The 26,979-nt window shown below is 54.3% G+C and overlaps 1 protein-coding gene across 1 annotated transcript; it reads right to left on the reverse strand.

The window, feature by feature from the left end:
* On the reverse strand, positions 1-25,518 carry LOC137849097 (telomerase protein component 1-like). The gene is made up of 14 exons (XM_068668571.1): positions 25,379-25,518; positions 22,318-22,443; positions 18,830-18,939; positions 18,656-18,738; positions 15,582-15,627; positions 13,092-13,210; positions 9,944-10,106; positions 7,433-7,501; positions 7,220-7,344; positions 5,849-5,914; positions 5,602-5,742; positions 3,757-3,930; positions 3,572-3,671; positions 1-234 (listed from the first exon to the last, which is right to left on the reverse strand). The coding sequence occupies exons 7-14, from the start codon at positions 10,034-10,036 to the stop codon at positions 1-3; spliced, it is 1,002 nt and encodes a 333-aa protein (XP_068524672.1). The 5' UTR covers positions 10,037-10,106; positions 13,092-13,210; positions 15,582-15,627; positions 18,656-18,738; positions 18,830-18,939; positions 22,318-22,443; positions 25,379-25,518.
* Between the last annotated feature and the right edge of the window lie 1,461 nt (positions 25,519-26,979).

Consider the following 26,979-nt stretch of genomic DNA (forward strand, 5'->3'; position numbering starts at 1 on the left):
CTACGTGGTAGCTCCGCCCCTTTTGGTGGTGGCCACACCCCCTGAGTGGTGGCCCCGCCCCCTGTTGGTGGCCCCGCCCCCCCGGTTTTGGCCCCGCCCCCTGGCCCCGCCCCTACGGAGGAAGGCGGGGTCTCGCATGTAAATGAGGGCGGGGGCGGGGCCGTGGGCGGGGCTCCAGCGCTGCAGGAAGGTGCGCAGCTCCAGCTCCGTCACCGAGCGCCCGGGGGGCAGGCCCTGGAGAGGGGAATTGGGGAGAAATCAGGGGAAATTGGGGTCGGTGGGGGCAATGGGGGAAATGGGGGGGTAATGGGGGGCAATGGGGACAATGGGGGCAATGGGGAGTCAATGGGGTCAATGGGGCATAATGGGGTCAATGGGGAACCAATGGGGACAATGGGGACTCGATGGGGTCAATGGGGACTCGATGGGGACAATGGGGTCAATGGGGACCCAATGGGGACAATGGGGGCATAATGGGGACAATGGGGACATAATGGGGACAATGGGGACAATGGGGGCATAATGGGGACAATGGGGACATAATGGGGACAATGGGGTCAATGGGGACATAATGGGGTCAATGGGGACCCAGTGGGGACAATGGGGACATAATGGGAAGTCAATGGGGGCATAATGGGGACAATGGGGACCCAATGGGGACAATGGGGGCATAATGGGGACAATGGGGACATAATGGGGACCCAAGGGGGACCCAATGGGGACAAAATGGGTCAACGGGGTCAACGGGGACCCAATGGGGACCCAAAAAGGACAATGGGGACATAATGGGGACATAATGGGGTCAATGGGGACCCAGTGGGGACAATGGGGTCAATGGGGACCCAATGGGGACATAATGGGGTCAACGGGGTCAATGGGGACCCAATGGGGTCAATGGGGACCCAATGGGGACTTAATGGGGACAATGGGGGGGGCAATGGGGACAATGGGGACATAATGGGGACAATGGGGACATAATGGGGACATAATGGGGGCAATGGGGACATAATGGGGACAATGGGGACCCAATGGGGACAATGGGGACCCAATGGGGACAATGGGGTCAATGGGCACATAATGGGGACAATGGGGACCTAATGGGGACAATGGGGACAATGGGGACATAATGGGGACAATGGGGACCCAATGGGGTCAATGGGGACATAATGGGGACAATGGGGACCTGATGGGGTCAACGGGGTCAATGGGGACCCAATGGGGACAATGGGGACATAATGGGGTCAATGGGGACCCAATGGGGACATAATGGGGACAATGGGGGCAATGGGGGGGCAATGGGACAATGGGAACATAATGGGGACATAATGGGGTCAATGGGGACCCAATGGGGACAATGGGGACATTGGGGACCCAATGGGGTCAATGGGGTCAATGGGGCAATGGGGATAATGGGGGCATAATGGGGACAATGGGGACATAATGGGGACAATGGGGACCCAATGGGGACAATGGGGGCATAATGGGGACAATGGGGACATAATGGGGACCCAATGGGGACCCAATGGGGACAAAATGGGGTCAACGGGGTCAATGGGAACCCAATGGGGACAATGGGGGCATAATGGGGACAATGGGGTCAATGGGGACCCAATGGGGACATAATGGGGTCAATGGGACCCAGTGGGGACATAATGGGGTCAAAGGGGTCAATGGGGACCCAATGGGGACAATGGGGGCATAATGGGGACAATGAGGACATAATAGGGTCAATGGGGAGATTGGGGACCCAATGGGGACATAATGGGGACAATGGGGACCCAATGGGGACATAATGGGGTCAACGGGGTCAATGGGGACCCGATGGGGTCAATGGGGACATAATGGGGACAATGGGGAGCCAATATGGTCAATGGGGATCCGATGGGGACAATGGGGACATAATGGGGACAATGGGGACCCAATGGGGACCCAATGGGGACATAATGGGGTCAATGGGGAGCCAATAGGGACATAATGGGGACAGTGGGGACCCAATGGGGTCAATGGGGACCCAATGGGGACCCAATGGGGTCAACGGGGAGTCAATGGGGTCAATGGGGACAATGGGGACCCAATGGGGTCAATGGGGACATAATGGGGACAATGGGGACACTGGGGACCCAATGGGGACAATGGAGACCCAATGGGGACCCAATGGGGACAATGGGGACATAATGGGGTCAATGGGGACCCGATGGGGTCAATGGGGACAATGGGGACCCAACGGGGACAATGGGGGCATAATGGGGACAATGGGGACATAATGGGGACATAATGGGGACAATGGGGACCCAATGGGGACATAATGGGGACAATGGGGAAATAATGGGGACAATGGGGACCCAATGGGGACAATGGGGACCCAATGGGGACACAATGGGGACAATGGGGACACAATGGGGTCAATGGGGGGCATAATAGGGACAATGGGGACATAATGGGGACAATGGGGACCCAATGGGGTCAATGGGAGCATAATGGGGACAATGGGGGCATAATGGGGACAATGGGGACCCAGTGGGGACAATGGGGACAATGGGGACAATGGGGACCCAATAGGGTCAATGGGGGCCCAATGGGGACAATGGGGACCCGATGGGGACAATGGGGACCCGATGGGGACAATGGGGACAATGGGGACCATGGGGACATAATGGGGGCATAATGGGGACAATGGGGACATAATGGGGTCAATGGGGACATAATGGGGACAATGGGGACCCAATGGGGACAATGGGGACAATGGGGACAATGGGGACCCAATGGGGACAATGGGGACAACAAGGACCCAATGGGGACAATGGGGACATAATGGGGACAATGGGGACCCAATGGGGTGAATGGGGACCCAACGGGGACATTGGGGACCCAATGGGGACAATGGGGACCCGATGGGGTCAACGGGGACATAATGGGGTCAATGGGGTCAATGGGGACAACAAGGACCCAATGGGGACCCAATGGGGTCAATGAGGAACCAATGGGGGCAATGGGGGGGCTATGGGGACCCAATAGGTTCAATAGGGACAACGGGGACCCAATGGGGACCCAATGGGGAAAATGGGGACATTGGGGACCCAATGGGGACCCAACAAGGACCCAACGGGGTCAATGGGGACCCAATGGGGTCAATGGGGACCCAATGGGGACATAATGGGGACCCAATGGGGACAATGGAGACATAATGGGGGCATAATGGGGACAATGGGGACCCAATGGGGACAATGGGGACAATGGGGTCAATGGGGAGTCAATGGGGATAATGGGGACATAATGGGGACAATGGGGGCATAATGGGGGCAATGGGGTCAATGGGGAGTCAGTGGTGTCAATGGGGACCCAATGGGGACAATGGGGACATAATGGGGTCAATGGGGACAATGGGGACCTGATGGGGTCAATGGGGACATAATGGGGACAATGGGGACATAATGGGGACAATGGGGACCCAATGGGGACAATGGGGACATAATGGGGACAACGGGGACCCAACGAGGACCCAACGGGGACCCAATGGGGACCCAACGGTGACAAAGAGCACCCAAGGGTGCCCCCGAGGGGGGGCTCTCACCGCGGGGGGCGCGCCGGCGCCCCGCTGGCCGTAGCGCTCCCCCAGTACTCCCAGTAGCACGTCGCTGCGCGCCACCTCCTCCAGGCACAGCTCCTGCCTCCTGCGGGGTGGGGTGGTGGTGAGCACCCATGGGTGCCCCCCCCCCACCCCCCAACCCCCACCCCATTTTTGACCCCTGGGCTGACCTCTGGGGGTCGGGGGCGGCCACCCCCCAGCGCAGGTCGACCTCTTGGACCCCCAACCCCCGGGGGGCCGCCAGGGCTCGGAGCCGGGGCAGCGCCGCCCGCACCAGGGCGTCCCGCTCGGCCCCCAGATCCAGGAAGGTCGACGACACGAAGAGGCGGACGCAACGCCATTGGCTGGGAGAGAGGGGGACGGGATCACCCGGGGGGGGGGGCGTGGGGACCACCCGATCCCACAGGATCCCACCAGAGCCCCCGTGATATCCCAGCAGATCCCATCAGAACTGCTCGGATCCTCCATAATATCCCACCAGAACCATTCGGATCCCACCAGATCCCACCAGATCCCATCAGATCCCCCATAAATCCCACTGGATCCCACCCGAACCCATCAGATCCCAACCGATCTCACAGGATCCCGCGAGATCCCCCATGATATCCCAGCAGATCCCATCAGAGCTGCTCAGAGCCTCCATCATATCCCACTAGATCCCAGCAGATCCCACCAGAACCCCTCAGATCCCGCTGGATCCCACTGGATCCCACTGGATCCCACCAAATCCCCCATAATATCCCAGCAGATCCCACCAGAACCCTTTGGATCCCACCGGATCCCATCAGATCCCCCATAAATCCCACTGGATCCCATCCGAACACATCAGAACCCACTGGATCCCACCAGATCCCATCAGATCCCCCATAACATCCTAGCAGATCCCACCAGAACCCCTAAGATCCCAGAAGATCCCCATCGGATCCCCCATAATATCCCACCAGGACATACCAAAACTCCACGGATCCCACTAGATCCCACCAGATCCCACCAGAACCCTTCGGATCCCACCGGATCCCACCAGATCCCATCAGACCCCCCATGATATCCCACCAGATCCCATCAGAACTGCTCAGATTCTCCACAATATCCCACCAGATCCCACCAGATCGCACCAGAACCCCTCAGATCCCACTGGATCCCAGCAGATTCCACAAGATCCCCCGTAATATCCCACCAGATCCCACCAGAACCCTTCAGATCCCACCCGATCATGATGGATCCCGCGAGATCCCCCAAAATATCCCAGTAGATCGCACCAGAACCCCTCAGATCCCACTGGATCCCACCAGATCCCACCAGATCCCCCAAAATATCCCAGTAGATCCCACCAGAACTCCTAAGTTCCCACAAGATCCCATCGGATTCCCCATAATATCCCACCAGGCCATACCAAAACTCCATGGATCCCACCGGATCACCACCAGATCACACCAGAACCCATCAGGTCACACTGGATCCCAGCAGATCCCGCAAGATCCCCACCAGATCCCCCATAATACCCCCACCAGGCCCCACCAGAACCCTTCGGATCCCACCGGATCCCACCAGATCCCATCAGACCCCCATAATATCCCAGCAGGTCCCACCTCATCAAAGACAGATCCCTTCCCTTTTCGATCCCAGTAGATCCCAGTACCACCCCCAGAGCCCCAGTAGACCCTGACGACAGATCCCAGTAGATCATGGCAGATTCCAGTGGATCCCTCCCAGTGACCCCCAACGGATCCCACTTCAACCCCCAGGACCCCAGTAAACCCCAGCAGCTCTCAGTAGACCCCAGTAGACCCCAACAGACCCCAGTAAACCCCAGCAGATCCCATTAGATCCCAGTAGACCCCAACAGACCCCACCAGATCCCACTTGATTCCACTGGATCCCAGTAGATCCAATCGGGTCCCAGTATGCCCCAGTAGATCCCAGCGACTCCCAGTAGACCCCCACCCCCCGAAGCCTCCTCGGAACCACCCCCGGGATCCCCCCTCCCTTGGGATCGAGTGGATCCCCGGCCTCACCTGATCAAAGGGGGGGGCGGGGGCGGGGCCTCGCCGGTGGGCGGGGCCGGGGGCGGGGCCGGGGGCGGGGCCAGGCCGTAGCGGGCGGGGGCGGCCTCGACGTAAGCCAGGAGCTGGGGGGCGTCGCCCTCGGCCACCAGCCTGGGGGGCGGGGCCAAGTCAAAAGGGGGCGGGGCCAGGTCAAATTGGGGGCGGGGCTTAACGAGGCCCCGCCCCCATAAGCCCCGCCCCCTTTTACCCGGCTCACCTGAGCACCGATTCGTTGAAGCCGGCCAGGGTCAGCGTGTCGCTGCGCCGGGGGGGCCAATGGAGCCTGGGGGGCGAGGGGGCGGGGCTTAATGAGAAGGGGGCGGGGCTTAGGGGGAGGGGGCGGGGCTTAGGAGGAGGGGGCGGGGCCTAAAGGGAAGTGGGCGTGGCCTGTAAGGGGCAATGAATGGGGTGGGGGTCGATAAAAGGGGGCGTGGCTTAGGGGGAGGGGGCGTGGCTTGGGGCGGGGCTTAGGGGGAGGGGGCGTGGCCTAATGGAGGGGGCGTGGCCTAAAGAGGGGGCGTGGCCTAATGGGGGCGTGGCCTGGGGAGGGGCGTGGTATATCAATGGGGTTTGGTATATGGAGGGGGCGGGGCTTAAGGAAAGGGGCGTGGCTTAAGGGAAGGGGCGTGGCTTAACGAGAAGGGGGCGTGGCCTCGTAAAGGGGCGTGGTCTCAATGGGCGGGGCTTAAAGGGAGGGGCGGGGCTTAATGGGAGGGGGCGTGGCCTGTAAGGGGCAATGAATGGGGTGGGGCTCGATAAAAGGGGGCGTGGCTTAGTGGGAGGGGGCGGGGCTTAATGGAAAGGGGGCGGGGCCTAATGGAAAGGGGCGTGGCTTAAGGGAAGGGGGCGTGGCCGTTGCCCTTATAAGGAGAGGGGCAGCAGAAGAAGGGGCGTGGCTTGGGATTTGGGGGCGTGGCTTAATGGAAAGGGGGCGTGGCTTATCGGAAAGGGGGCGTGGCTTAAAGGAAGGGGCGTGGCTTAATAATAAGGGGGCGTGGCTTAATGAGAAGGGGGCGTGGCCATTGCCCTTATAAGGTGAGGGGCAACAGAAGAAGGGGCGTGGCTTGGGTTTTGGGGGCGTGGCTTCGCCGGGAGGGGGCGTGGCTTATTGAAAGGGGCGTGGCTTAATGGAAAGGGGGCGTGGCTTAAGAAGGGGGCGTGGCCATTGCCCTTATAAGGGGAGGGGCAGCAGAAGAAGGGGCGTGGCTTGGGCTTTGGGGGCATGGCTTAATGGAAAGGGGGCGGGGCTTATCGGGGAGGGGGAGGGGCTTAATGGAAAGGGGGCGTGGCTTAAGGGAAGGGGGCGTGGCCATTGCCCTTATAAGGCGAGGGGCAGCAGAAGAAGGGGCATGGCTTGGGTTTTTGGGGGCGTGGCTTATTGGAAGGGGGCGGGGCTTATTGGAAAGGGGGCGTGGCTTAATGGAAGGGGCGTGGCTTAATGAGAAGGGGGCGTGGCCATTGCCCTTATAAGGCGAGGGGGCAGCAGAACAAGGGGCGTGGCTTACTCGAAGGGGCGTGGCTTAAAGGGAAAGGGGCGTGGCTTAATGGAAAGGGGGCGGGGGCTTATCGGAAAGGGGGCGTGGCTTACTCGAAGGGGCGTGGCGTGACGTTGATGACACGCAGGGGGCGGGGCTGGCGGCTGCGCAGGCAGAGCAGCGCCTCATTGGCCGCCGGCAGGTCGGGGGCGGGGCTTAGGATGAGGAGGGTGGAGACCTGAGGGGGGAGGGGGCGTGGTCAGAGCCCGGAGGGGGCGTGGCCTCCCAAAAAAGGGGGCGTGGTCTAAAAAAGGGGGCGTGGCCACCTCCTCGCCGCTCTCCACCAGCTCCCAAATGGCCGCCAGGGTGGGGGAGGAGTCCCCGGGGGGCGTGGCCTAAAAAAATTTGGGGGCGTGGTCACCTGGGGGGGGGGGCGGGGTCACGAGGGGGCGTGGCCAGAAAGGGCCACGCCACCTTCGTTAAGCCCCGCCCATTTGGGTTAATTACGGATTTAGGGTTTAATTTAGCCCCGCCCCTTTCCCCAAAATTAAGCCCCAAAATGCCGAAAATCCCCCCCAAACCCCCCAAAATTCCCGAATTCCCTCCAAATCCCCCCAAAACCCCCCAAAAATTCCCGAATTCCCTCCAAATCCCCAAATTGCCCCCAAAACCCCCCAAAAATTCCCGAATTCCCTCCAAATCCCCCCCAAAACCCCCCAAAAATTCCCAAATTCCCTCCAAATCCCCCCCAAAACCCCCCCCAAAATTCCCGAATTCCCTCCAAATCCCCCCCAAAACCCCCCAAAAATTCCCAAATTCCCTCCAAATCCCCCCCAAAACCCCCCAAAAATTCCCGAATTCCCTCCAAATCCCCCCAAATTGCCCCCAAAACCCCCCAAAAATTCCCGAATTCCCTCCAAATCCCCCCCAAAACCCCCCAAAAATTCCCGAATTCCCTCCAAATCCCCCCAAATTGCCCCCAAACCCGCCCAAAATCGCCCCAAAAACGCCCGCCAATCCCTCCAAATTTCCCCCAAAAGGCCCCCAATCCCCCAAATTACCACAAAATTCCCCAAAATGCCCGCAAATCTCTCCAAATTTCCCAAAAAGGCCCCCAATCCCCCAAATTACCACAAAATTCCCCAAAATGCCCGCCAATCCCTCCAAATTTCCCCAAAAAGGCCCCAAACCCCCCAAATTACCACAAAATTCCCCAAAACGCCCGCCAATCCCTCCAAATTTCCCCAAAAAGGCCCCAAATCCCCCAAATTACCTCAAAATTCCCCAAAATGCCCGCCAATCCCTCCAAATTTCCCCAAAAAGGCCCCAAATCCCCCAAATTACCACAAAATTCCCCAAAATGCCCGGAAATCCCTCCAAATTTCCCCAAAAAGGCCCCAAATCCCCCAAATCACCACAAAATTCCCCAAAATGCCCGCCAATCCCTCCAAATCTCCCCAAAAAGGCCCCAAATCCCCCAAATTACCACAAAAGCCCCCAAAATTTGCCCCCAGATTACCCCCGACCCCCCCAATTCCCCCCCCAAACCTCCCCCTAATCCCCCTCCCAAGATGGCCACCGCCTTCCCCTCCCTTTAGCCCCGCCCCCTCCCTTAAGCCCCGCCCCATCCCTTTAAGCCCCGCCCCCCTCCCTTAAGCCCCGCCCCCTTTAAGCCCCTCCCCCCTAATCCCTCCCTTAAGCCCCGCCCCTCCCTTTAAGCCCCGCCCCTCCCTTTAAGCCCCGCCCCCTCCCCTTAAGCCCCGCCCCCTCCCTTTAAGCCCCGCCCCTTCCTTTAAGGCCCCGCCCCTTCCTTTAAGCCCCGCCCCCTTTATTCCCTCCCTTAAGCCCCGCCCCCTCCCTTAAGCCCCTCCCCTTTAAGCCCCTCCCCTTTCCTTTATGCCCCCCATCCCTCCCTTAAGCCCCGCCCCCTAACCCTTAAGCCACGCCCCCTCCCTTTAAGCCCCACCCCCTCCTTAAGCCCCGCCCCCTTTAGGCCCCTCCCCCTTAATTCCTCCCTTAAGCCCCGCCCCTCCCTTAAGCCCATTCCCTTAAGCCCCGCCCCCTTAATCCTCCCTTAAGCCCCGCCCCTCCCTTTAAGCCCCTCCCCCTTTAAGCCCCGCCCCCTTAATCCCTCCCTTAAGCCCCGCCCCCTCCCCTTAAGCCCTGCCCCTCCCTTTAAGCCCCTCCCCTTTAAGCCCCCCTTTAAGCCCCGCCCCCTTTAAGCCCCGCCCCTTCCTTTAAGCCCCGCCCCCTTAATCCCTCCCAAGCCCCGCCCCTTCCTTTAAGCCCCGCCCCTCCCCCTAAGCCCCGCCCCCTCCCTTTAAGACCCGCCCCCTTTAAGCCCCTCCCCCATAATCCCTCCTTAAGCCCCGCCCCTTTAAGCCCCTCCCCTTTAAGCCCCGCCCCCTCCCTTAAGCCCCGCCCCCTCCCTTTAAGCCCCGCCCCCTTAATCCCTCCCTTAAGCCCCGCCCCTCCCTTAAGCCCCGCCCTTTAAGCCCCTCCCCCTTAATCCCTCCCTTAAGCCCCGCCCCCTCCCTTTAAGCCCCTCCCCCTTAATCCCTCCCTTAAGCCCCGCCCCCTCCATTAAGCCCCGCCCCTCCCCTTAAGCCCCTCCCCTTTAAGCCCCGCCCCCTTTAAGCCCCTCCCCTTTAAGCCCTGCCCCCTTAATCCCCCCATAAGCCCCGCCCCCTCCTTTAAGCCCCGCCCCCTCCCTTTAAGCCCCTCCCCCTCCCTTTAAGCCCCTCCCTTTCCTTTAAGCCCCGCCCCCTCCCTTAAGCCCCGCCCCCTCCCTTAAGCCCCGCCCCCTTTAGGCCCCGCCCCCTTTAGGCCCCGCCCACCTCCAGGCTCCGCCCCAGGGCCCTGGCGGCCCCCAGGAGCCCCCCGGGGCCGGGAGGGGGCGGGGCCTGGCTCTGGCCCCGCCCACAGAGCATCAGACGCCCCGCCCCCCTCCGGGGACAGGCCCCGCCCCAGCAGGGCCAGCAGGGCCGCCGCCTCCTGCGCCTAATTAGGGGTAATTAGGGTAATTAGGGGGTTGAACATGTTAATTAGTGGGTTGATTAGGTTAATTAGGGCTTAATTAGGTTAATCAAGGCTTAATTAAGGGGCTGAAAATGTTAATTAGGGGGTTGGTTAGGTTAATTAGCGCTTAATTAGGTTAATTAGATGTTAATTATGTTAATTAGGGTTTAATTAAGGGATCTGATATGTTAATTAGTGGGTTGATTAGGTTAATTAGGGCTTAATTAGGTTGGTTAGAGGTTAATTTTGTTAATTAGGGTTTAATTAAGGGATTGGATATGTTAATTAGTGGGTTGATTAGGTTAATTAGGGCGTAATTAGGTTAGTTAGAGATTAATTATCCAAATCCACTTTTTTTCCCCCCAAACCCCCTCCCCGCCCCCTCCCCGACCCCATAACCCCCCCGACCCTATAACGACCCCATAAACCCCTATATGGCCCTATAACCCCTATAACGCCCCCATAGCTTCCCCAGCCCCAAATCCCCCATTTTTTCCCCCCAAATCCATTTTTTTCCCCCAAAACCTCCTCCCCGACCCCTCCCCGACCCCATAACCCCCCCGACCCTATAACGACCCCATAAGTCCCTATAGCCCTTATATGGCCCTATAACACCCCAATAACTTCCCTGGCCCCATAACCCCCATTTTTCCCCCCAAATCCACTTTTTTCCCCCCAAAACCTCCTCCCCCGCCCCCCTCCCCCGACCCCATAACCCCCCCCCGACCCTATAACGCCCCCCCCCCGGCCCCTATATGGCCCCATAGTCCCTATATAGCCCTATAACACCCCAATAACTTCCCTGGCCCCATAACCCCCGTTTTTCCACCCAAATCCACTTTTTTCCCCCAAAACCTCCTCCCCGCCCCCCTCCCCGACCCCATAACCCCCCCGACCCTATAATGACCCCATAAACCCCTATATGGCCCTATAGCCCCTATATGGCCCTATAACACCCCAATAACTTCCCTGGCCCCATAACCCCCATTTTTCCCCCCAAATCCACTTTTTTCCCCCAAAACCCCCCGGAACCCCCGTCCCTGACCCCATAACCCCCCCGACCCTATAACGACCCTATAACATCCTATATGGCCCTATAGTCCCTATAACGCCCCCATAACTTCCCTGGCCCCATATCCCCCATTTTTCCCCCCAAATCCACTTTTTTCCCCCAAAACCTCCTCCCCACCCCCTCCCCAACCCCATAACCCCTCCAACCCCATACTGACCCCATACGACCCTATAACGCCCTATAAATCCCTATAGCCCCTATATGGCCCTATAACGCCCCGATAACTTCCCAGCCCCAAATCCCCTTTTTTCCACCCAAATCCCTCGTTTTTCCCCCCCAAATCCCCCTGGAACCCCCTCCCCGACCCCATAACCCCCCCGACCCTATAACGACCCCATAAGTCCCTATAACGCCCTATAAGTCCCTATAACCCCTATATGGCCCTATAACCCTTATAACGCCCCGATACCTTCCCAGCCCCAAATCCCCCCCTTTTCCCCCAAAATCCTCCCGGAACGCCCTCCCCACCCCTCCCCGACCCCATAACCCCCCAACCCCATACCGACCCCATACGACCCTATAATGACCCCATAAGTCCCTATAGTCCCTATATGGCCCTACAACCTTTATAACGCCCCAATAACTTCCACAGCCCCAAATCCCCCATTTTTCCCCCCAAATCCACTTTTTTCCCCCAAAACCCCCTCCCCGCCCCCTCCCCGACCCCATACCCCCCCCCGACCCTATAACGCCCCCTCCGACCCTATATGGCCCTATAGCCTATATACGGCCCTATAACGCCCCGATAACTTCCACAGCCCCAAATCCCCCATTTTTCCCCCCAAATTCCCCCGGAACCCCCCTCCCCGCCCCCTCCCCGACCCCATAACCCCCCCCGACCCTATAACGACCCCATAAACCCCTATATGGCCCTATAACCCTTATAACGCCCCCATAACTTCCCTGGCCCCAAATCCCCCATTTTTCCACCCAAATCCCTCGTTTTTCCCCCCAAATCCCCCCGGACCCCCCTCCCCACCCCCTCCCCGACCCCCATAACCCCCCCCGACCCTATAACGACCCCATAAACCCCTATAAGTCCCTATAGCCCCTATATGGCCCTATAACACCCCGATAACAATCCCCAGCCCCAAATCCCCCATTTTTCCCCCCAAATCCCCCTTTTTTCCCCCAAAACCTCCTCCCCACCCCCTCCCCGACCCCATAACCCCCCCCGACCCTATAACGCCCCCCCCCCCGGCCCTATATGGCCCCATAGTCCCTATATAGCCCTATAACGCCCATATAAATTCCCTGGCCCCATAACCCCCATTTTTCCACCCAAATCCCTCGTTTTTCCACCCAAATCCCCCCGGAACCCCCCCTCCCGACCCCATAACCCCCCCCGACCCTATAACGACCCCATAAACCCCTATAAGTCCCCTATAACCCCTATATGGCCCTATAACGCCCCAATAACTTCCCCAGCCCCAAATCCCCCATTTTTCCACCCAAATCCACTTTTTTCCCCCCAAATCCCCCTGGAAATCCCTCCCGGCCCCCTCCCCGACCCCATAACCCCCCCGACCCTATAACGACCCCATAAACCCCCTATAAGTCCCTATAGCCCCTATATGGCCCTATAACGCCCCGATAACTTCCCCAGCCCCAAATCCCATTTTTTTCCCCCAAATCCCCCCGGTCCCTCCTCCCCACCCCCTCCCCGACCCCCATAACCCCCCCCGACCCTATAACGACCCCATAAACCTCTATATGGCCCTATAACACCCCGATAACTTCCACGGCCCCAAATCCCCCTTTTTTCCACCCAAATCCCCCTTTTTTCCCCCCAAATCCACTTTTTTCCCCCAAAACCCCTTCCCCCGCCCCCTCCCCGACCCCATAACCCCCCCGACCCTATAACGCCCCCCCCCCGGCCCTATATGGCCCCGTACCCGTGGGGTGCCCCCGGGGGCGCAGCAGGAGGTGGGCGCCGTGGGGCAGGGGGGGCAGGCGGGCGGCGGCCACGCGGGCGGCCTCGGAAAGGGCCCCCAGCAGCTGGGGGTGGGCGGGGCTGCGGGGAATTAATTAGCGTTAATTAGGGGGGTGTTAATTAGGGGCCCCATACGGTCCCATACGGCCCCATAGGGCCCCACGGGGCCGGGGTTGATTAATGGGGTTCGTTAAGGGGGGGGGCATTGGTTGGCCACAGTAATTAATCCCCGTTAATTAATCCCTGTTAATTAATCCCCATTAATTAATCCCCATTAATTAATCCCCATTAATTATTCCCCATTAATTAACGACATTCATTAACACAATTAATTAACACCATTAACACCATTAATTAACCCCATTAATTGACCCCATTACTTAACTCCAGATAATTGACCCCATTAATAGAACCCCATTAATTAATCCCCATTAATTAACACCCATTAATTAACGACATTAATTAACACCACTAATTATCTCCCATTAATTAACTACGTTGACCCCATTAATTAACCCCATTAATTGACCCCATTACTTAACTCCAGATAATTGACCCCATTAATAGAACCCCATTAATTAATTCCCATTAATTAATCCTCATTAATTAACGACATTAATTAACACCATTAATTATCTCCCATTCATTAAACCCTATTAATAGAACCACACTGACCCCATTAATTAACCCCATTAATTGACCCCATTACTTAACTCCAGATAATTGACCCCATTAATAGAACCCCATTAATTGACCCCATTAATTAATCCCCATTAATTAATCCCCATTAATTAACACCATTAATTAAACCCTATTAATGGAACCACACTGACCCCATTAATTAATGCCATTAATTGACCCCAATACTTAACTCCAGATAATTGACCCCATTAATTGATTCCCATTAATTAATCCCCATTAATTAACCCCTATTCATTAACCCCCATTAATTAACCCCTATTAATAGAACCACATTGACCTCATTAATTAACCCCATTAATTGACCCCATTATTTAACTCCAGATAATTGACCCCTATTAATAGAACCCCATTAATTGACCCCGTTAATTAATCCCCATTAATTAACGACATTAATTAACACCATTAATTAACACCATTAATTATCTCCCATTAATTAACCACGTTGACCCCATTAACACCATTAGTTGACCCCAATACTTAATTCCAGATAATTGACCCCATTAATTAATTCCCATTAATTAATCCCCTTTAATTAACACCATTAATTAACCCCATTAATTAACTCCCATTCATTAACCCCTATAAATAGAACCACGTTGACCCCATTAATTAACGCCATTAATCGACCCCATTAATTAATCCCCATTAATTAACCCCTATTAATTAACCCCAATTAATTAGTCCCATTAATTGACCCCCATTAATTAACACCACTAATTAACACCATTAATTAACCCCCATTTATTAAACCCTATTAATAGAACCCCATTAATTGACCCCATTAATAGAACCCCATTAATTAACACCATTAATTAACCCCCCATTAATTAACCACCCATTAATTAACCATTTTAATTTACCCCCATTAATAGAACCCCATTAATTGACCGTATTAATTGACCCCCCCATTAATTAACCCCATAAATTGCCACCCCCACATTTCTCCCCGTTAATTAATCCCCATTAATTAACCCCCCACTAATTAATGCCATTAATTTATCCCCCATTAATAACAACACAGATTTCCCCCATTAATTAACCTCCCATTAATTAACCCTCCCCGATTAATCCTTCCCCATTAATCCTCCCCAATTAATCACCCCAATTAATCACCCCCAATTAATCACCCCCAATTAATCCTCCCCAATTAATCACCCCAATTAATCACCCCAATTAATCACCCCCAATTAATTAACCCCAATTAATCACCCCCAATTAATCACCCCCAATTAATCACCCCAATTAATCACCCCCAATTAATTAACCCCAATTAATCACCCCCAATTAATCACCCCCAATTAATCACCCCAATTAATCACCCCAATTAATCACCCCCAATTAATCCTCCCCAATTAATCACCCCAATTAATCACCCCCAATTAATCACCCCCAATTAATCACCCCAATTAATCACCCCCAATTAATCACCCCCAATTAATCACCCCAATTAATCACCCATAATTAATCACCCCCAATTAATCACCCCAATTAATCACCCTCAATTAATCACCCCAATTAATCACCCCCCAATTAATTAACCCCAATTAATTAACCCCAATTAATTAACCCATTAATTACCCCATTATAAACCCCCCCTCCCCATTAATCCCCATTAATCCCGCATTAATTACCCCATTAATTACCCCATTAATTACCCCCATTAATTACCCCATTAATCACCCCCATTAATTACCCCATTCATCCCCCAATTAACCCCCCCCGCTAATTAACGATCCCGTTAATTACTCACCGGCCCCGTCTCCTCCGCAGCTGGCGGCCCCGCCCACGGGGGACGCCTGGGGGGGGGAATTGGGGCAAATTTGGGGGATTTTGGGGGTTTTATGGGGTTGTAAGGATATGGGATTATGGGGTTGGGTTATGGGATTATGGGGTTGGGATTTTGGGGTGGGATTATGGGATTTTGGGGTTATAGGGTTCGGAAATGGGATTATGGGGTTGGGATTTTGGGGTTGGATTATGGGATTTTGGGGTTATTATGGGATTATGGGGTTGGGATTTTGGGGTTGGATTATGGGATTTTGGGGTTATAGGGCTGGGAAATGGGATTATGGGATTATGGGATTATGGGGTTGGGATTTTGGGGTTGGATTATGGGATTTTGGGGTTATAGGGTTGGGAAATGGGATTATGGGTTTGGGATTATGGGATTTTGGGGTTGGATTATGGGATTATGGGATTATGGGATTATGGGGTTGGGATTTTGGGGTTGGATTATGGGATTTTGGGGTTATAGGGCTGGGAAATGGGATTATGGGATGGGGATTTTGGGGTTGGATTATGGGATTTTGGGGTTATAGGGTTGGGATTTTGGGGTGGGATTATGGGATTTTGGGGTTATAGGGTCGGGAAATGGGATTATGGGGTTGGGATTTTGGGATTATGGGGTTGGGATTTTGGGGTTGGATTATGGGATTTTGGGGTTATAGGATTGGATATGGGATTATGGGATTATGGGGTTGGGATTTTGGGGTGGGATTATGGGATTTTGGGGTTATAGGGTTGGGAAAAGGGATTATGGGGTTGGGATTTTGGGGTGGGATTATGGGATTATGGGGTTATAGGGTTGGGAAATGGGATTATGGGGTTGGGATTTTGGGATTATGGGATTGGGATTTTGGGGTTGTTTTATGGGATTTTGGGGTTATAGGGTTGGGATATGGGATTATGGGGTTGGGATTTTGGGGTTGGATTATGGGATTATGGGGTCATAGGGTTGAGATACGGCATTGTGGGGTTGGGATTTTGGGGTTATGGGTCTAGGTTTGGGATTATGGGGTTGTTTCATGGGATTATGGGGTTATAAGGATAAAAATGGGATTATGGGGTTGAGCTATGGGATTATGGGGTCATAGAGTTGGGATTTGGCATTATGGGGTTGGAATTTTGGGGTTATGGGGCTGGGTTTGGGATTATGGGGTTGAGCTATGGGATTATGGGTCTGGATTATGGGATTATGGGGTTTCCTATGGGATTATGAGGTTATAGGGCTGGGTTTTGGGATTATGGATTTAAAATATGGGATTATGGGGTTTTAGGGTTGGGATATGGGATTATGGGGTTGGGACTTTGGGGTTATGGGGTTGGGATTGGGATTTTGGGTTGGATTATGGGATTTTGGGGTTATAGGGTTGGGAAATGGGATTATGGGATTATGGGATTGGGATTTTGGGGTTGGATTATGGGATTTGGGGGTTATAGGGTTGGGAAATGGGATTATGGGATTACGGGATTATGGGGTTATGGGATTGGGATTTTGGGGTTGGATCATGGGATTTTGGGGTTATAGGGTCGGGAAATGGGATTATGGGATTGGGATTTTGGGGTTGGATTATGGATTTTGGGGTTATAGGGTCGGGATATGGGACTATGGGATTATGGGATTGGGATTTTGGGGTTGGATTATGGGATTTTGGGGTTATAGGGTTGGGAAATGGGATTATGGGGTTGGGATTTTGGGGTTGGATTATGGGATTTGGGGGTTAAAGGGTTGGGAAATGGGATTATGGGGTTGGGATTTTGGGGTTGGATTATGGGATTTTGGGGTTATAGGGCTGGGATATGGGATTATGGGATTATGGGATTATGGGATTGGGATTTTGGGGTGGGATTATGGGATTTTGGGGTTATAGGGCTGGGAATGGGATTATGGGATTATGAGGTTGGGATTTTGGGGTTGGATTATGGGATTTTGGGGTTATAGGGCTGGGAAATGGGATTATGGGATTATGGGGTTGGTATTTTGGGGTTGTATTATGGGATTATGGGATTTTGGGATTGGGATTATGGGGTTGTTTATGGGATTATGGGATTGGGATTATGGGGTTGGATTATGGGATTATGGGGTTATAGGGTCGGGAAATGGGATTATGGGTTTGGGATTATGGGATTTTGGGGTTGGATTATGGGATTTTGGGGTTTTAGGGCTGGGAAATGTGATTATGGGTTAAAGGGTTGGGAAATGGGATTATGGGGTTGGGATTTTGGGGTTGGATTATGGGATTTTGGGGTTATAGGGCTGGGAAATGGGATTATAGGGTGGGATTTTGGGGTTGGATTATGGGATTTTGGGATTATGGGATTATGGGATTATGGGACTTTGGTATTATGCGATTATGGGATTATGGGATTTTGGGATTGGATTATGGGGTTGGGATATGGGATTATGGGGTTGGGATTTTGGGGGTTGGATTATGGGATTATGGGGTTGTTTTATGGGATTATGAAGTTTTATGGATGGGATATGGGATTATGGGGTTGAGCTATGGGATTATGGGGTTGAATTATGGGATTATGAGGTTATAGGGTTGGGATATGGGATTATGGGGTTGGGACTTTGGGATTATGGGATTAGGATATGGGATTATGGGGTTGAGCTATGGGATTATAAGGTTATAGGGTTGAGCTATGGGATTATGGGGTTGTTTTATGGGATTATGAGGTTATGGGGCTGGGTTTTGGGATTACTGGGTTGGGCTATGGGATTATGGGGTTGAGATATGGGATTATGGGGTTTTAGGGTTGGGATATGGCATTATGGGGTCGGGATTTTGGGGTTATGGGGCTGGGGGTTGGGATTATGGGGTTGGGCTATGGATTATGGGTCTGGATTATGGGATTATGGGGTTTCCTATGGGATTATGAGGTTATAGGGCTGGGTTTTGGGATTATGGATTTAAAATATGGATTATGGGGTTTTAGGGTTGGGGATTATGGGATTATGGGGTTGGGACTTTGGGGTTATGGGGTTGGATTGGGATTTTGGGGCTGGATTATGGGATTTTGGGGTTTTTAGGGTCTCCTCACCCTCCTCAGGCTCCGACCCCAAAAGCGCCTCCAGGGGCCCGCAGGAATTGGGACGGGGGCACCCGGCTCCGCCCCACAGCCTCCTGCCCCGACCCCAAAAATTATAGGGTCAGGGCGGGGTCAGCGCCCCCGGGGTGACCCCATAATCCCGACCCCATAACCCCGGGGCCCTACCGGGTTGCGGAGCCGTCCCACAATCCTTTGCAGCGTTTGGGGTCGCAGCCCCGCCCTCAGCATGCCCCGAAGGTTGCGTAATAGGGCCAGCATCGGGACCGCCCCCGCGGCTGGGGGCAAAGGTTATAGGGTCAATGGGGTCAAGGGGGGCAATGGGGTCAATGGGGTCAATGGGGTCAATGGGGTCAATGGGGTCAATGGGGTCAACGGGGTCAATGGGGTCAATGGGGTCAATGGGGTCAATGGGGTCATTGGGGTCAATGGGGTCAATGGGGTCAAGGGGGTCAAGGGGGTCAATGGGGTCAATGGGGTCAATAGGGTCAATAGGGTCAATGGGGTCAATGGGGTCAAGGGAAGTTAATAGGGTCAAGGGAGGTCAATGGGGTCAATAGGGTCAATGGGGTCATGGGGTCAGTGGGGTCGAGGGGGGAAATGGGGTCAATAGGGTCAATGGGGTCAATGGGGTCAATGGGGTCAAGGGGGGATAATGGGGTCAATGGGGTCATTGGGGTCAATGGGGTCAATGGGGTCATTAGGGTTAATAGGGTCAAGGGAGATTAATAGGGTCAAGGGAGGTCAATGGGGTCAAGGGGGTCAATGGGGTCAAGGGAGGTCAACGGGGTCAATAGGGTCAATAGGGTCAATAGGGTCAATGGGGTCAATGGGTTAATAGGGTTAATGGGGGAAATGGGGTCAAGGGGGGAAATGGGGTCAATGGGGTCAATGGGGTCAATCAGGTCAATGGGGTCAATGGGGTCAATGGGGTCAATAGGGTCAATGGGGTCAATGGGGGCAATGGGGTCAATGGGGTCAATGGGGTCAATGGGGTCAATGGGGTCAATGGGGTCATTAGGGTCAATGGGGTCAATGGGGTCATTGGGGTCAACGGGGTCAATGGGGTCAATAGGGTTAAAAGGGTTAATGGGGTCAATGGGGGAAATGGGGTCGAAGGGGTCAATGGGGTTAATGGGGTCAACGGGGTCAATGGGATTAATAGGGTCAAGGGAGGTCAATAGGGTCAATGGGGGTCAATGGGGTCATTGGGGTCAATGGGGTCAATGGGGTCATTGGGGTCAATGGGGTCAATGGGGTCAATGGGGGTTATGGGGTCAATGGGGTCAATGGGGTCAATGGGGTCAATGGGGTCAATGGGGTTAATGGGGATTAATAGGGTCAATGGGGTCAATGGGGTCAAGGGCCAATTAATAGGGTCAAGGGAGGTCAATGGGGTCAATGGGGTCAATGGGGTCAATGGGGGCAATGGGGGGCAATGGGGTCAATGGGTCAACGGGGTCAACAGGGTCAATGGGTCAATGGGGTTAATGGGGTCATTGGGGTCAATGGGGTTAATGGGGTCAATGGGGTCAAGGGGGTCATTGGGGTCAATGGGGGAAATGGGGGTCAATGGGATCAATGGGGATTAATAGGGTCAATGGGGTCAAGGGAAGTTAATAGGGTCAAGGGAAGTCAATGGGGTCAATGGGGTCATTGGGGTCAATGGGGTCATTGGGGTCAATAGGGTTAATGGGGTCAATGGGGTCAATGGGGTCAAGGGGGTCAATGGGGTTAATGGGGTTAATGGGGTCAATGGGGTCAATGGGGTCAATGGGGTCAATGGGGGCAATGGGGTCAATGGGGGCAATGGGGGCAATAGGGTCAACGGGGTCACTGGGGTCAATGGGGTCAATGGGGTCAAGGGGGTCAATGGGTTAATGGGGTCAATGGGGTCAAGGGGGTCAATGGGGTCATTGGGGTCAATGGGGTCAATGGGGTTAATGGGGTCATTGGGGTCAATGGGGTCAATGGGGTCAATGGGGTCAAGGGGGGAAATGGGGTCAATGGGGTCAATGGGGTCAATGGGCTCAATAGGGTCAAGGGCAATTAATAGGGTCAATGGGGTTAATGGGGATTAATAGGGTCAATGGAGGTCAATGGGGTCAATGGGGTCAAGGGAGGTCAATAGGGTCAAGAAAGTCAATGGGGGTCAAACGGGGTCAACAGGGTCAACGGGGTCAACGGGGTCAATGGGGTCAAGGGAGATTAATAGGGTCAAGGGAGGTCAATGGGGTCCAATGGGGTCAATGGGGTCAACAGGGTCAACGGGGTCAACGGGGTCAATGGGGTCAAGGGAGATTAATAGGGTCAAGGGAGGTCAATGGGGTCAATGGGGTCAATGGGGTCAACAGGGTCAACGGGGTCAACGGGGTCAATGGGGTCAAGGGAGATTAATAGGGTCAAGGGAGGTCAATAGGGTCAAGGGGGTCAATGGGGTCAATGGGGTCGAGGGGGGAAATGGGGTCAATGGGGGTCAATAGGGTTAATGGGGTCAATAGGGTCAAGGGAGGTTAATGGGGTCAATGGGGTCAATGGGGTCAATGGGGATTAATAGGGTTAATGGGGTCAATGGGGTCAATGGGGTCAATGGGGTCAATGGGGTCAAGGGGGTCAATGGGGTCAATGGGGTCAGTGGGGTCAATGGGGATTAATAGGGTCAAGGGAGGTCAATGGGGTTAATAGGGTTAATGGGGTCAAGGGAGGTCAATGAGGTCAATGGGGTCAATAGGGTCAAGGGCAATTAATAGGGTCAATGGGGTCAATGGGGTCAATGGGGTCAATAGGGTCAAGGGAGGTCAATAGGGTCAATAGGGTCAATAGGGTCAACGGGGTCACTGGGGTCAATGGGGTCAATAGGGTTAATGGGGTCAATGGGGTCAAGGGCGATTAATAGGGTCAAGGGAGTTCAATAGGGTCAATGGGGTCAATGGGGTCATTGGGGTCAACGGGGTCAATAGGGTCAATGGGGTCAATGGGGGTCAATGGGGTCAATGGGGGAAATGGGGTCAATGGGGTCAATGGGGTCAACGGGGTCACTGGGGTCAATGGGGTCAATGAGGTCAATGGGGTCAATGGGGTCAATGGGGTCAATGGGGGAAATGGGGTCAATGGGGTCAATGGGGTCAACGGGGTCACTGGGGTCAATGGGGTCAATGAGGTCAATGGGGTCAATGGGGTCAATGGGGGTCACTGGGGTCAATGGGGGTCAATGGGGGAAATGGGGTCATTGGGGTCATTGGGGGTCAACGGGGTCAATAGGGTCAATGGGGTCAATGGGGTCAATGGGGTCAATGGGGGAAATGGGGGTCAATGGGGTCAATGGGGTCAACGGGGTCAATAGGGTCAATGGGGGTCAATGGGGTCAATGGGGTCAATGGGGTCAATGGGGTCAATGGGGTCAACGGGGTCAATGGGGTCAATGGGGTCAATGAGGTCAATAGGGTCAATGGGGTCAATAGGGTCATTGGGGTCAAGGGGGTCAATGGGGTCAATGGGGTCAAGGGGTCAATGGGGTCAATAGGGTCAAGGGCGATTAATAGGGTCAAGGGAAGTCAATGGGGTCAAGGGAGGTCACTAGGGTTAATAGGGTCAATGGGGTCAATGGGGTCACGGGGTCAGGGGTCAGGGGTCAGGGGTCAGAGGTCGGCACTGACCAATCAGCCGCTCCCAGGTGGCCCCGCGGGGGTCGCGCCCCCCTGCCCCCCGCGCTCAGGGCCCGCTCCCAGGTCAGGGGCGGGGCCAGGCGGGGGCGGGGCCTCGAGGGGTCACAGCCGGGGGGCCTGGGGTCAAAGGTCACCGAGGGGGTCAGCCCCCCACCCCAAAAAATCCCAACCAGCCCGAAATGTCCCCAAAAGAACCCAAATAACCCCAAAAAGAGGCCCCGAAAAGACAAAATCCCAAAAAGTCCCAAAAATCCCAAATGATCCCAAAGATCCCAAAAGACCCCAAAAGACCCAAAAGACCCCAAATATCCCAAAAGACCCCAAAACATCCCCAAAAGACCCCAAATAACCCCAAAAGACCACCCAAAAAGACAAAATCCCAAAAAGTCCCAAAAATCCCAAATGATCCCAAATATCCCAAAAGACCTAAAGACCACAAAAGACCCCAAATACCCCCCAAAAGACCACCCAAAAAAGACAATATCCCAAAAATCCCCCAAAACCCTCAATGACCCCAAATACCCCAAAAGCCCCAAAAGACCCCAAAAGACCCCAAAAGACCCCAAATAACCCCAAAAGAACCACCCAAAAAGATAAAATCCCAAAAAATCCCCCAAACCCCAAATGATCTCAAATATCCCAAAAGACCCTCAAGATCCCAAAAGACCCCAAAAGCCCCAAAAGACCCCAAAAGACCCAAAAGACCCCAAATACCCCAAAAGACCCCAAATACCCCCCAAAAGATCCCCCAAAAAGACAAAATCCCAAAAAGTCCCCCAAACACCAAATGATCCCAAAGATCCCAAAAGACCCCAAAAGACCCCAAATACCCCAAATACCCCAAAAGATCCCAAAAGACCCCAAAAGACCCAAAAGACCCCAAAAGACCCCAAATAACCCCAAAAGACCACCCAAAAAGATAAAATCCCAAAAAATCCCCCCAAACCCCAAATGATCTCAAATATCCCAAAAGACCCTCAAGATCCCAAAAGACCCCAAAAGCCCCAAAAGACCCCAAAAGACCCCAAAAGCCAAAAAGACCCCAAAAAACCCACAAAGACCCAAAAGACCCCAAATACCCCCCAAGAACCCCCAAAAAAGACAAAATCCCCAAAATTCCCCAAAAACCCCAAATGATCCCAAATACCCCAAAATCCCCTAAAACCCCAAAAGACCCCAAAAGACCCCAAAGCCCCCAAATCTTCCCAAACACCCCAACACCCCCAATGTCCCCCAAGACCCCCAAGACCCCCAAGACCCCCAAGACCCCAAAAGACCCCAAAAGACCCCAAAATACCCCCAAAACCCTAAAAACCCCAAAAGACCCCAAAGACCCCAAAAAACCCTAAAACCCCCCAAAACCCCTAAAACCCCAAAAGATCCCAAAAGACCCCAAAGCCCCCAAATCTTCCCAAACACCCCAACAGCCCCAATACCCCCAAGACCCCCATGACCCCAAAGACCCCCAAGACCCCAAAGACCCCAAAAGACCCCAAAAGACCCCAAATACCCCCAAAATCCTAAAGACCCCAAAAGACCCCAAAAGACCCCAAAAACATAAAAACCCCAAAAGACCCCAAGACCCCAAAAAACCCTAAAACCTCAAAAGACCCCAAAGACCCCAAAAGACCCCAAAGCCCCCAAATCTTCCCAGACACCCCAACAGCCCCCAATGTCCCCCAAGACCCCCAAGACCCCAAAGACCCCAAAAACCCCCGAAATGACCCCAAAAAAACCCCAAATCCTAAAGACCCCAAACACCCTACAAAAACCCTAAAACCCCAAAAAGACCCAAAGACCCCAAAAGACCCCAAAGCCCCAAATCTTCCCAAACACCCCAACAGCCCCAATGCCCCCAAGACCCCCAAGACCCCAAAACCCCAAAAAGCCCCGAAATGACCCCAAAAAAACCCCAAATCCTAAAGACCCCAAACACCCTACAAAAACCCTAAAACCCCAAAAAGACCCAAAGACCCCAAAAGACCCCAAAGCCCCCAAATGTCCCCAAACACCCCAACGCCCCCAATACCCTCCAAGACCCCCATGACCCCAAAGACCCCAAAAACCCCAAAAGACCCCCCAAAAAAACAAAATCCTAAAGACCCCAAACACCCTACAAAAACCCTAAAACCCCAAAAAGACCCAAAGACCCCAAAAGACCCCAAAGCCCCAAATATTCCCAAACACCCCAATGTCTCCCAAGACCCCAAGACCCAAAGACCCCAAAAGACCCCAAAAGACCCCAAAAACCTAAAAACCCCAAAAGACCCCAAAAGACCCCAAAAGACCCCCAAAACTGTAAACCCCCCTAAAACTCCAAAAAAAAACAAAAGACCCCAAAAGACCCCAAAGCCCCCAAATCTTCCAAACACCCCAACAGCCCCAATGCCCCCCAAGACCCCCATGACCCCAAAGACCCCCCAAAACACCCCAAAATCTCTGATACCCTCCAACACCCCAAAAGACCCCAAAGACCCCCAAAATTACCCCAAAGACCCCAAAAATCCTAAGGACCCCAAACGACCCCAAAGACCCCAAAAAACCCTAAAAACCCCAAAAGACCCCAAAGACCCCAAAAGACCCCCAAAATCCTAAAAACCCAAAAGGCCCCAAAGACCCGAAAACATCCCAAAACCCCACAAAACCCCAAAGACCCCAAAGTCCATAAAACTCCTAAAACCCCAAAAGACCCCAAAGACCCCCAAATTGCGAAGACCACAAAAGAACTCAAAGACCCCAAAAACACCCCCAAAATGCAAAGACCCCAAAAGACCCCAAAGACCGCAAAAGACCCCAAAATCCCCCAAATCCTAAAGACCCCAAAAGACCCCAAAGACCCCAAAGCCCCCCAAAATTGCAAAGACCCCAAAAAACCCCAAAGACCCCAAAAGACCCAAAACCCCCCAAATCCTAAAGACCCCAAATGACCCCAAAAGACCCCAAAAGACCCCAAAGCCCCAAATCTTCCCAAACACCCCAACAGCCCAATGCCCCCAAGACCCCCAAGACCCCAAAGACCCAAAAAGCCCCGAAATGACCCCAAAAATCCCACCTGCGGCCCAGCAGCGCCGCCACGTGCTGGGCGGGCTCCCGGATGTGCAGGCGCCGAACCAGCGAGCGCAGCGAGAAGAGGGACGGGGGCAGGGGGGGCTGCGGGGACACGGGACCCAAAAGGGACCCCAAAAAGGGTCACGGGACCCCAAAGGGGCACCGGGACCCCAAAAGGGTCGTGGAACCCCAAAAGGACCCCAATAACCCAAAGGGAGCCCAGGATCACAAAAGGGACCCCAAGAACCCAAAAGGACACCAAGACCCTAAAAGGGACCCCAAAAGGGTCACGGGACCCCAAAGGGGCACCGGGACCCCAAAAGGGTCGTGGAACCCCAAAAGAGACCCCAGGAACCCAACAGGACCCCGGAATCCCAAAAGGGACACGGGGATCCCAAAAGGGATGAGGTGACCCCAAAAGGGACCCCAGGACCCTATAAGGGACCCCAAAAGGGTCACGGGACCCCAAAGGGACCCCGGGACCCTAAAAGGGTCCTGGAACTCCAAAAGGACCCCAATAACCCAAAGGGACCCCAGGAACTCAAAGGGACCCTGGAATCCCAAAAGGGACACGGGGATCCCAAAAGGGATGAGGTGATCCCAAAAGGGACCCCAAAAGGGTCACGGGACCCCAAAGGGGCACCGGGACCCCAAAAGGGTCCTGGAACCCCAAAAGAGACCCCAGGAACCCAACAGGACCCCAGGAACCCAAAGGGACCCCGGAATCCCAAAAGGGACATGGGGATCCCAAAAGGGATGAGGTGACCCCAAAAGGACCCCAAAAGGGTCACGGGACCCCAAAGGGGCACCGGGACCCCAAAAGGGTCCTGGAACCCCAAAAGAGACCCCAGGAACCCAAAGGGACCCCAGGATCCTAAAAGGATCACGGGATCCTAAAGGGACCCCAAGAACTCAAAAGGAGACCAAGACCCTAAAAGGGACCCCAAAAGGGTCACGGGACCCCAAAGGGACCCCAGGACCCCAAAAGGGTCCTGGAACCCCAAAAGAGACCCCAGAAACCCAAAGGGAGCCCAGAATCCCAAAACAGACCCTAGGAACCCAAAAGGACCCCGGGGATCCCAAAAGGGATGAGGTGACCCCAAAAGGGTCACGGGACCCCAAAAGGACCCTAAAAGGGTCACGGGACCCCAAAGGGACCCCAGGATCCCAAAAGGGTCCTGGAACCCCAAAAGAGACCCCAGAAACCCAAAGGGACCCCGGAATCCCAAAAGGGACACGGGGATCCCAAAAGGGATGAGGTGACCCCAAAAGGGTCACGGGACCCCAAAGGGACCCCAAGACCCCAAAAGGGTCCTGGAACCCCAAAAGGGTCACGGGACCCCAAAAGAGACCCCAGGAACCCAAAAAGAGCCCAGGATCCTAAAAGGATCACGGGATCCTAAAAGGGACCCCAAGAACTCAAAAGGAGACCAAGACCCTAAAAGGGGCCCCAAAAGGGTCACGGGACCCCAAAGGGACCCCGGGACCCCAAAAGGGTCCTGGAACCCCAAAAGAGACCCAGGAACCCAAAGGGACCCCAGAATCCCAAAACAGACCCTAGGAACCCAAAAGGACCCCGGGGATCCCAAAAGGGATGAGGTGACC

This window comes from Anas acuta, unplaced genomic scaffold (genome assembly GCF_963932015.1).
Source record: "Anas acuta unplaced genomic scaffold, bAnaAcu1.1 SCAFFOLD_360, whole genome shotgun sequence".
Lineage (NCBI taxonomy): Eukaryota > Metazoa > Chordata > Aves > Anseriformes > Anatidae > Anas > Anas acuta.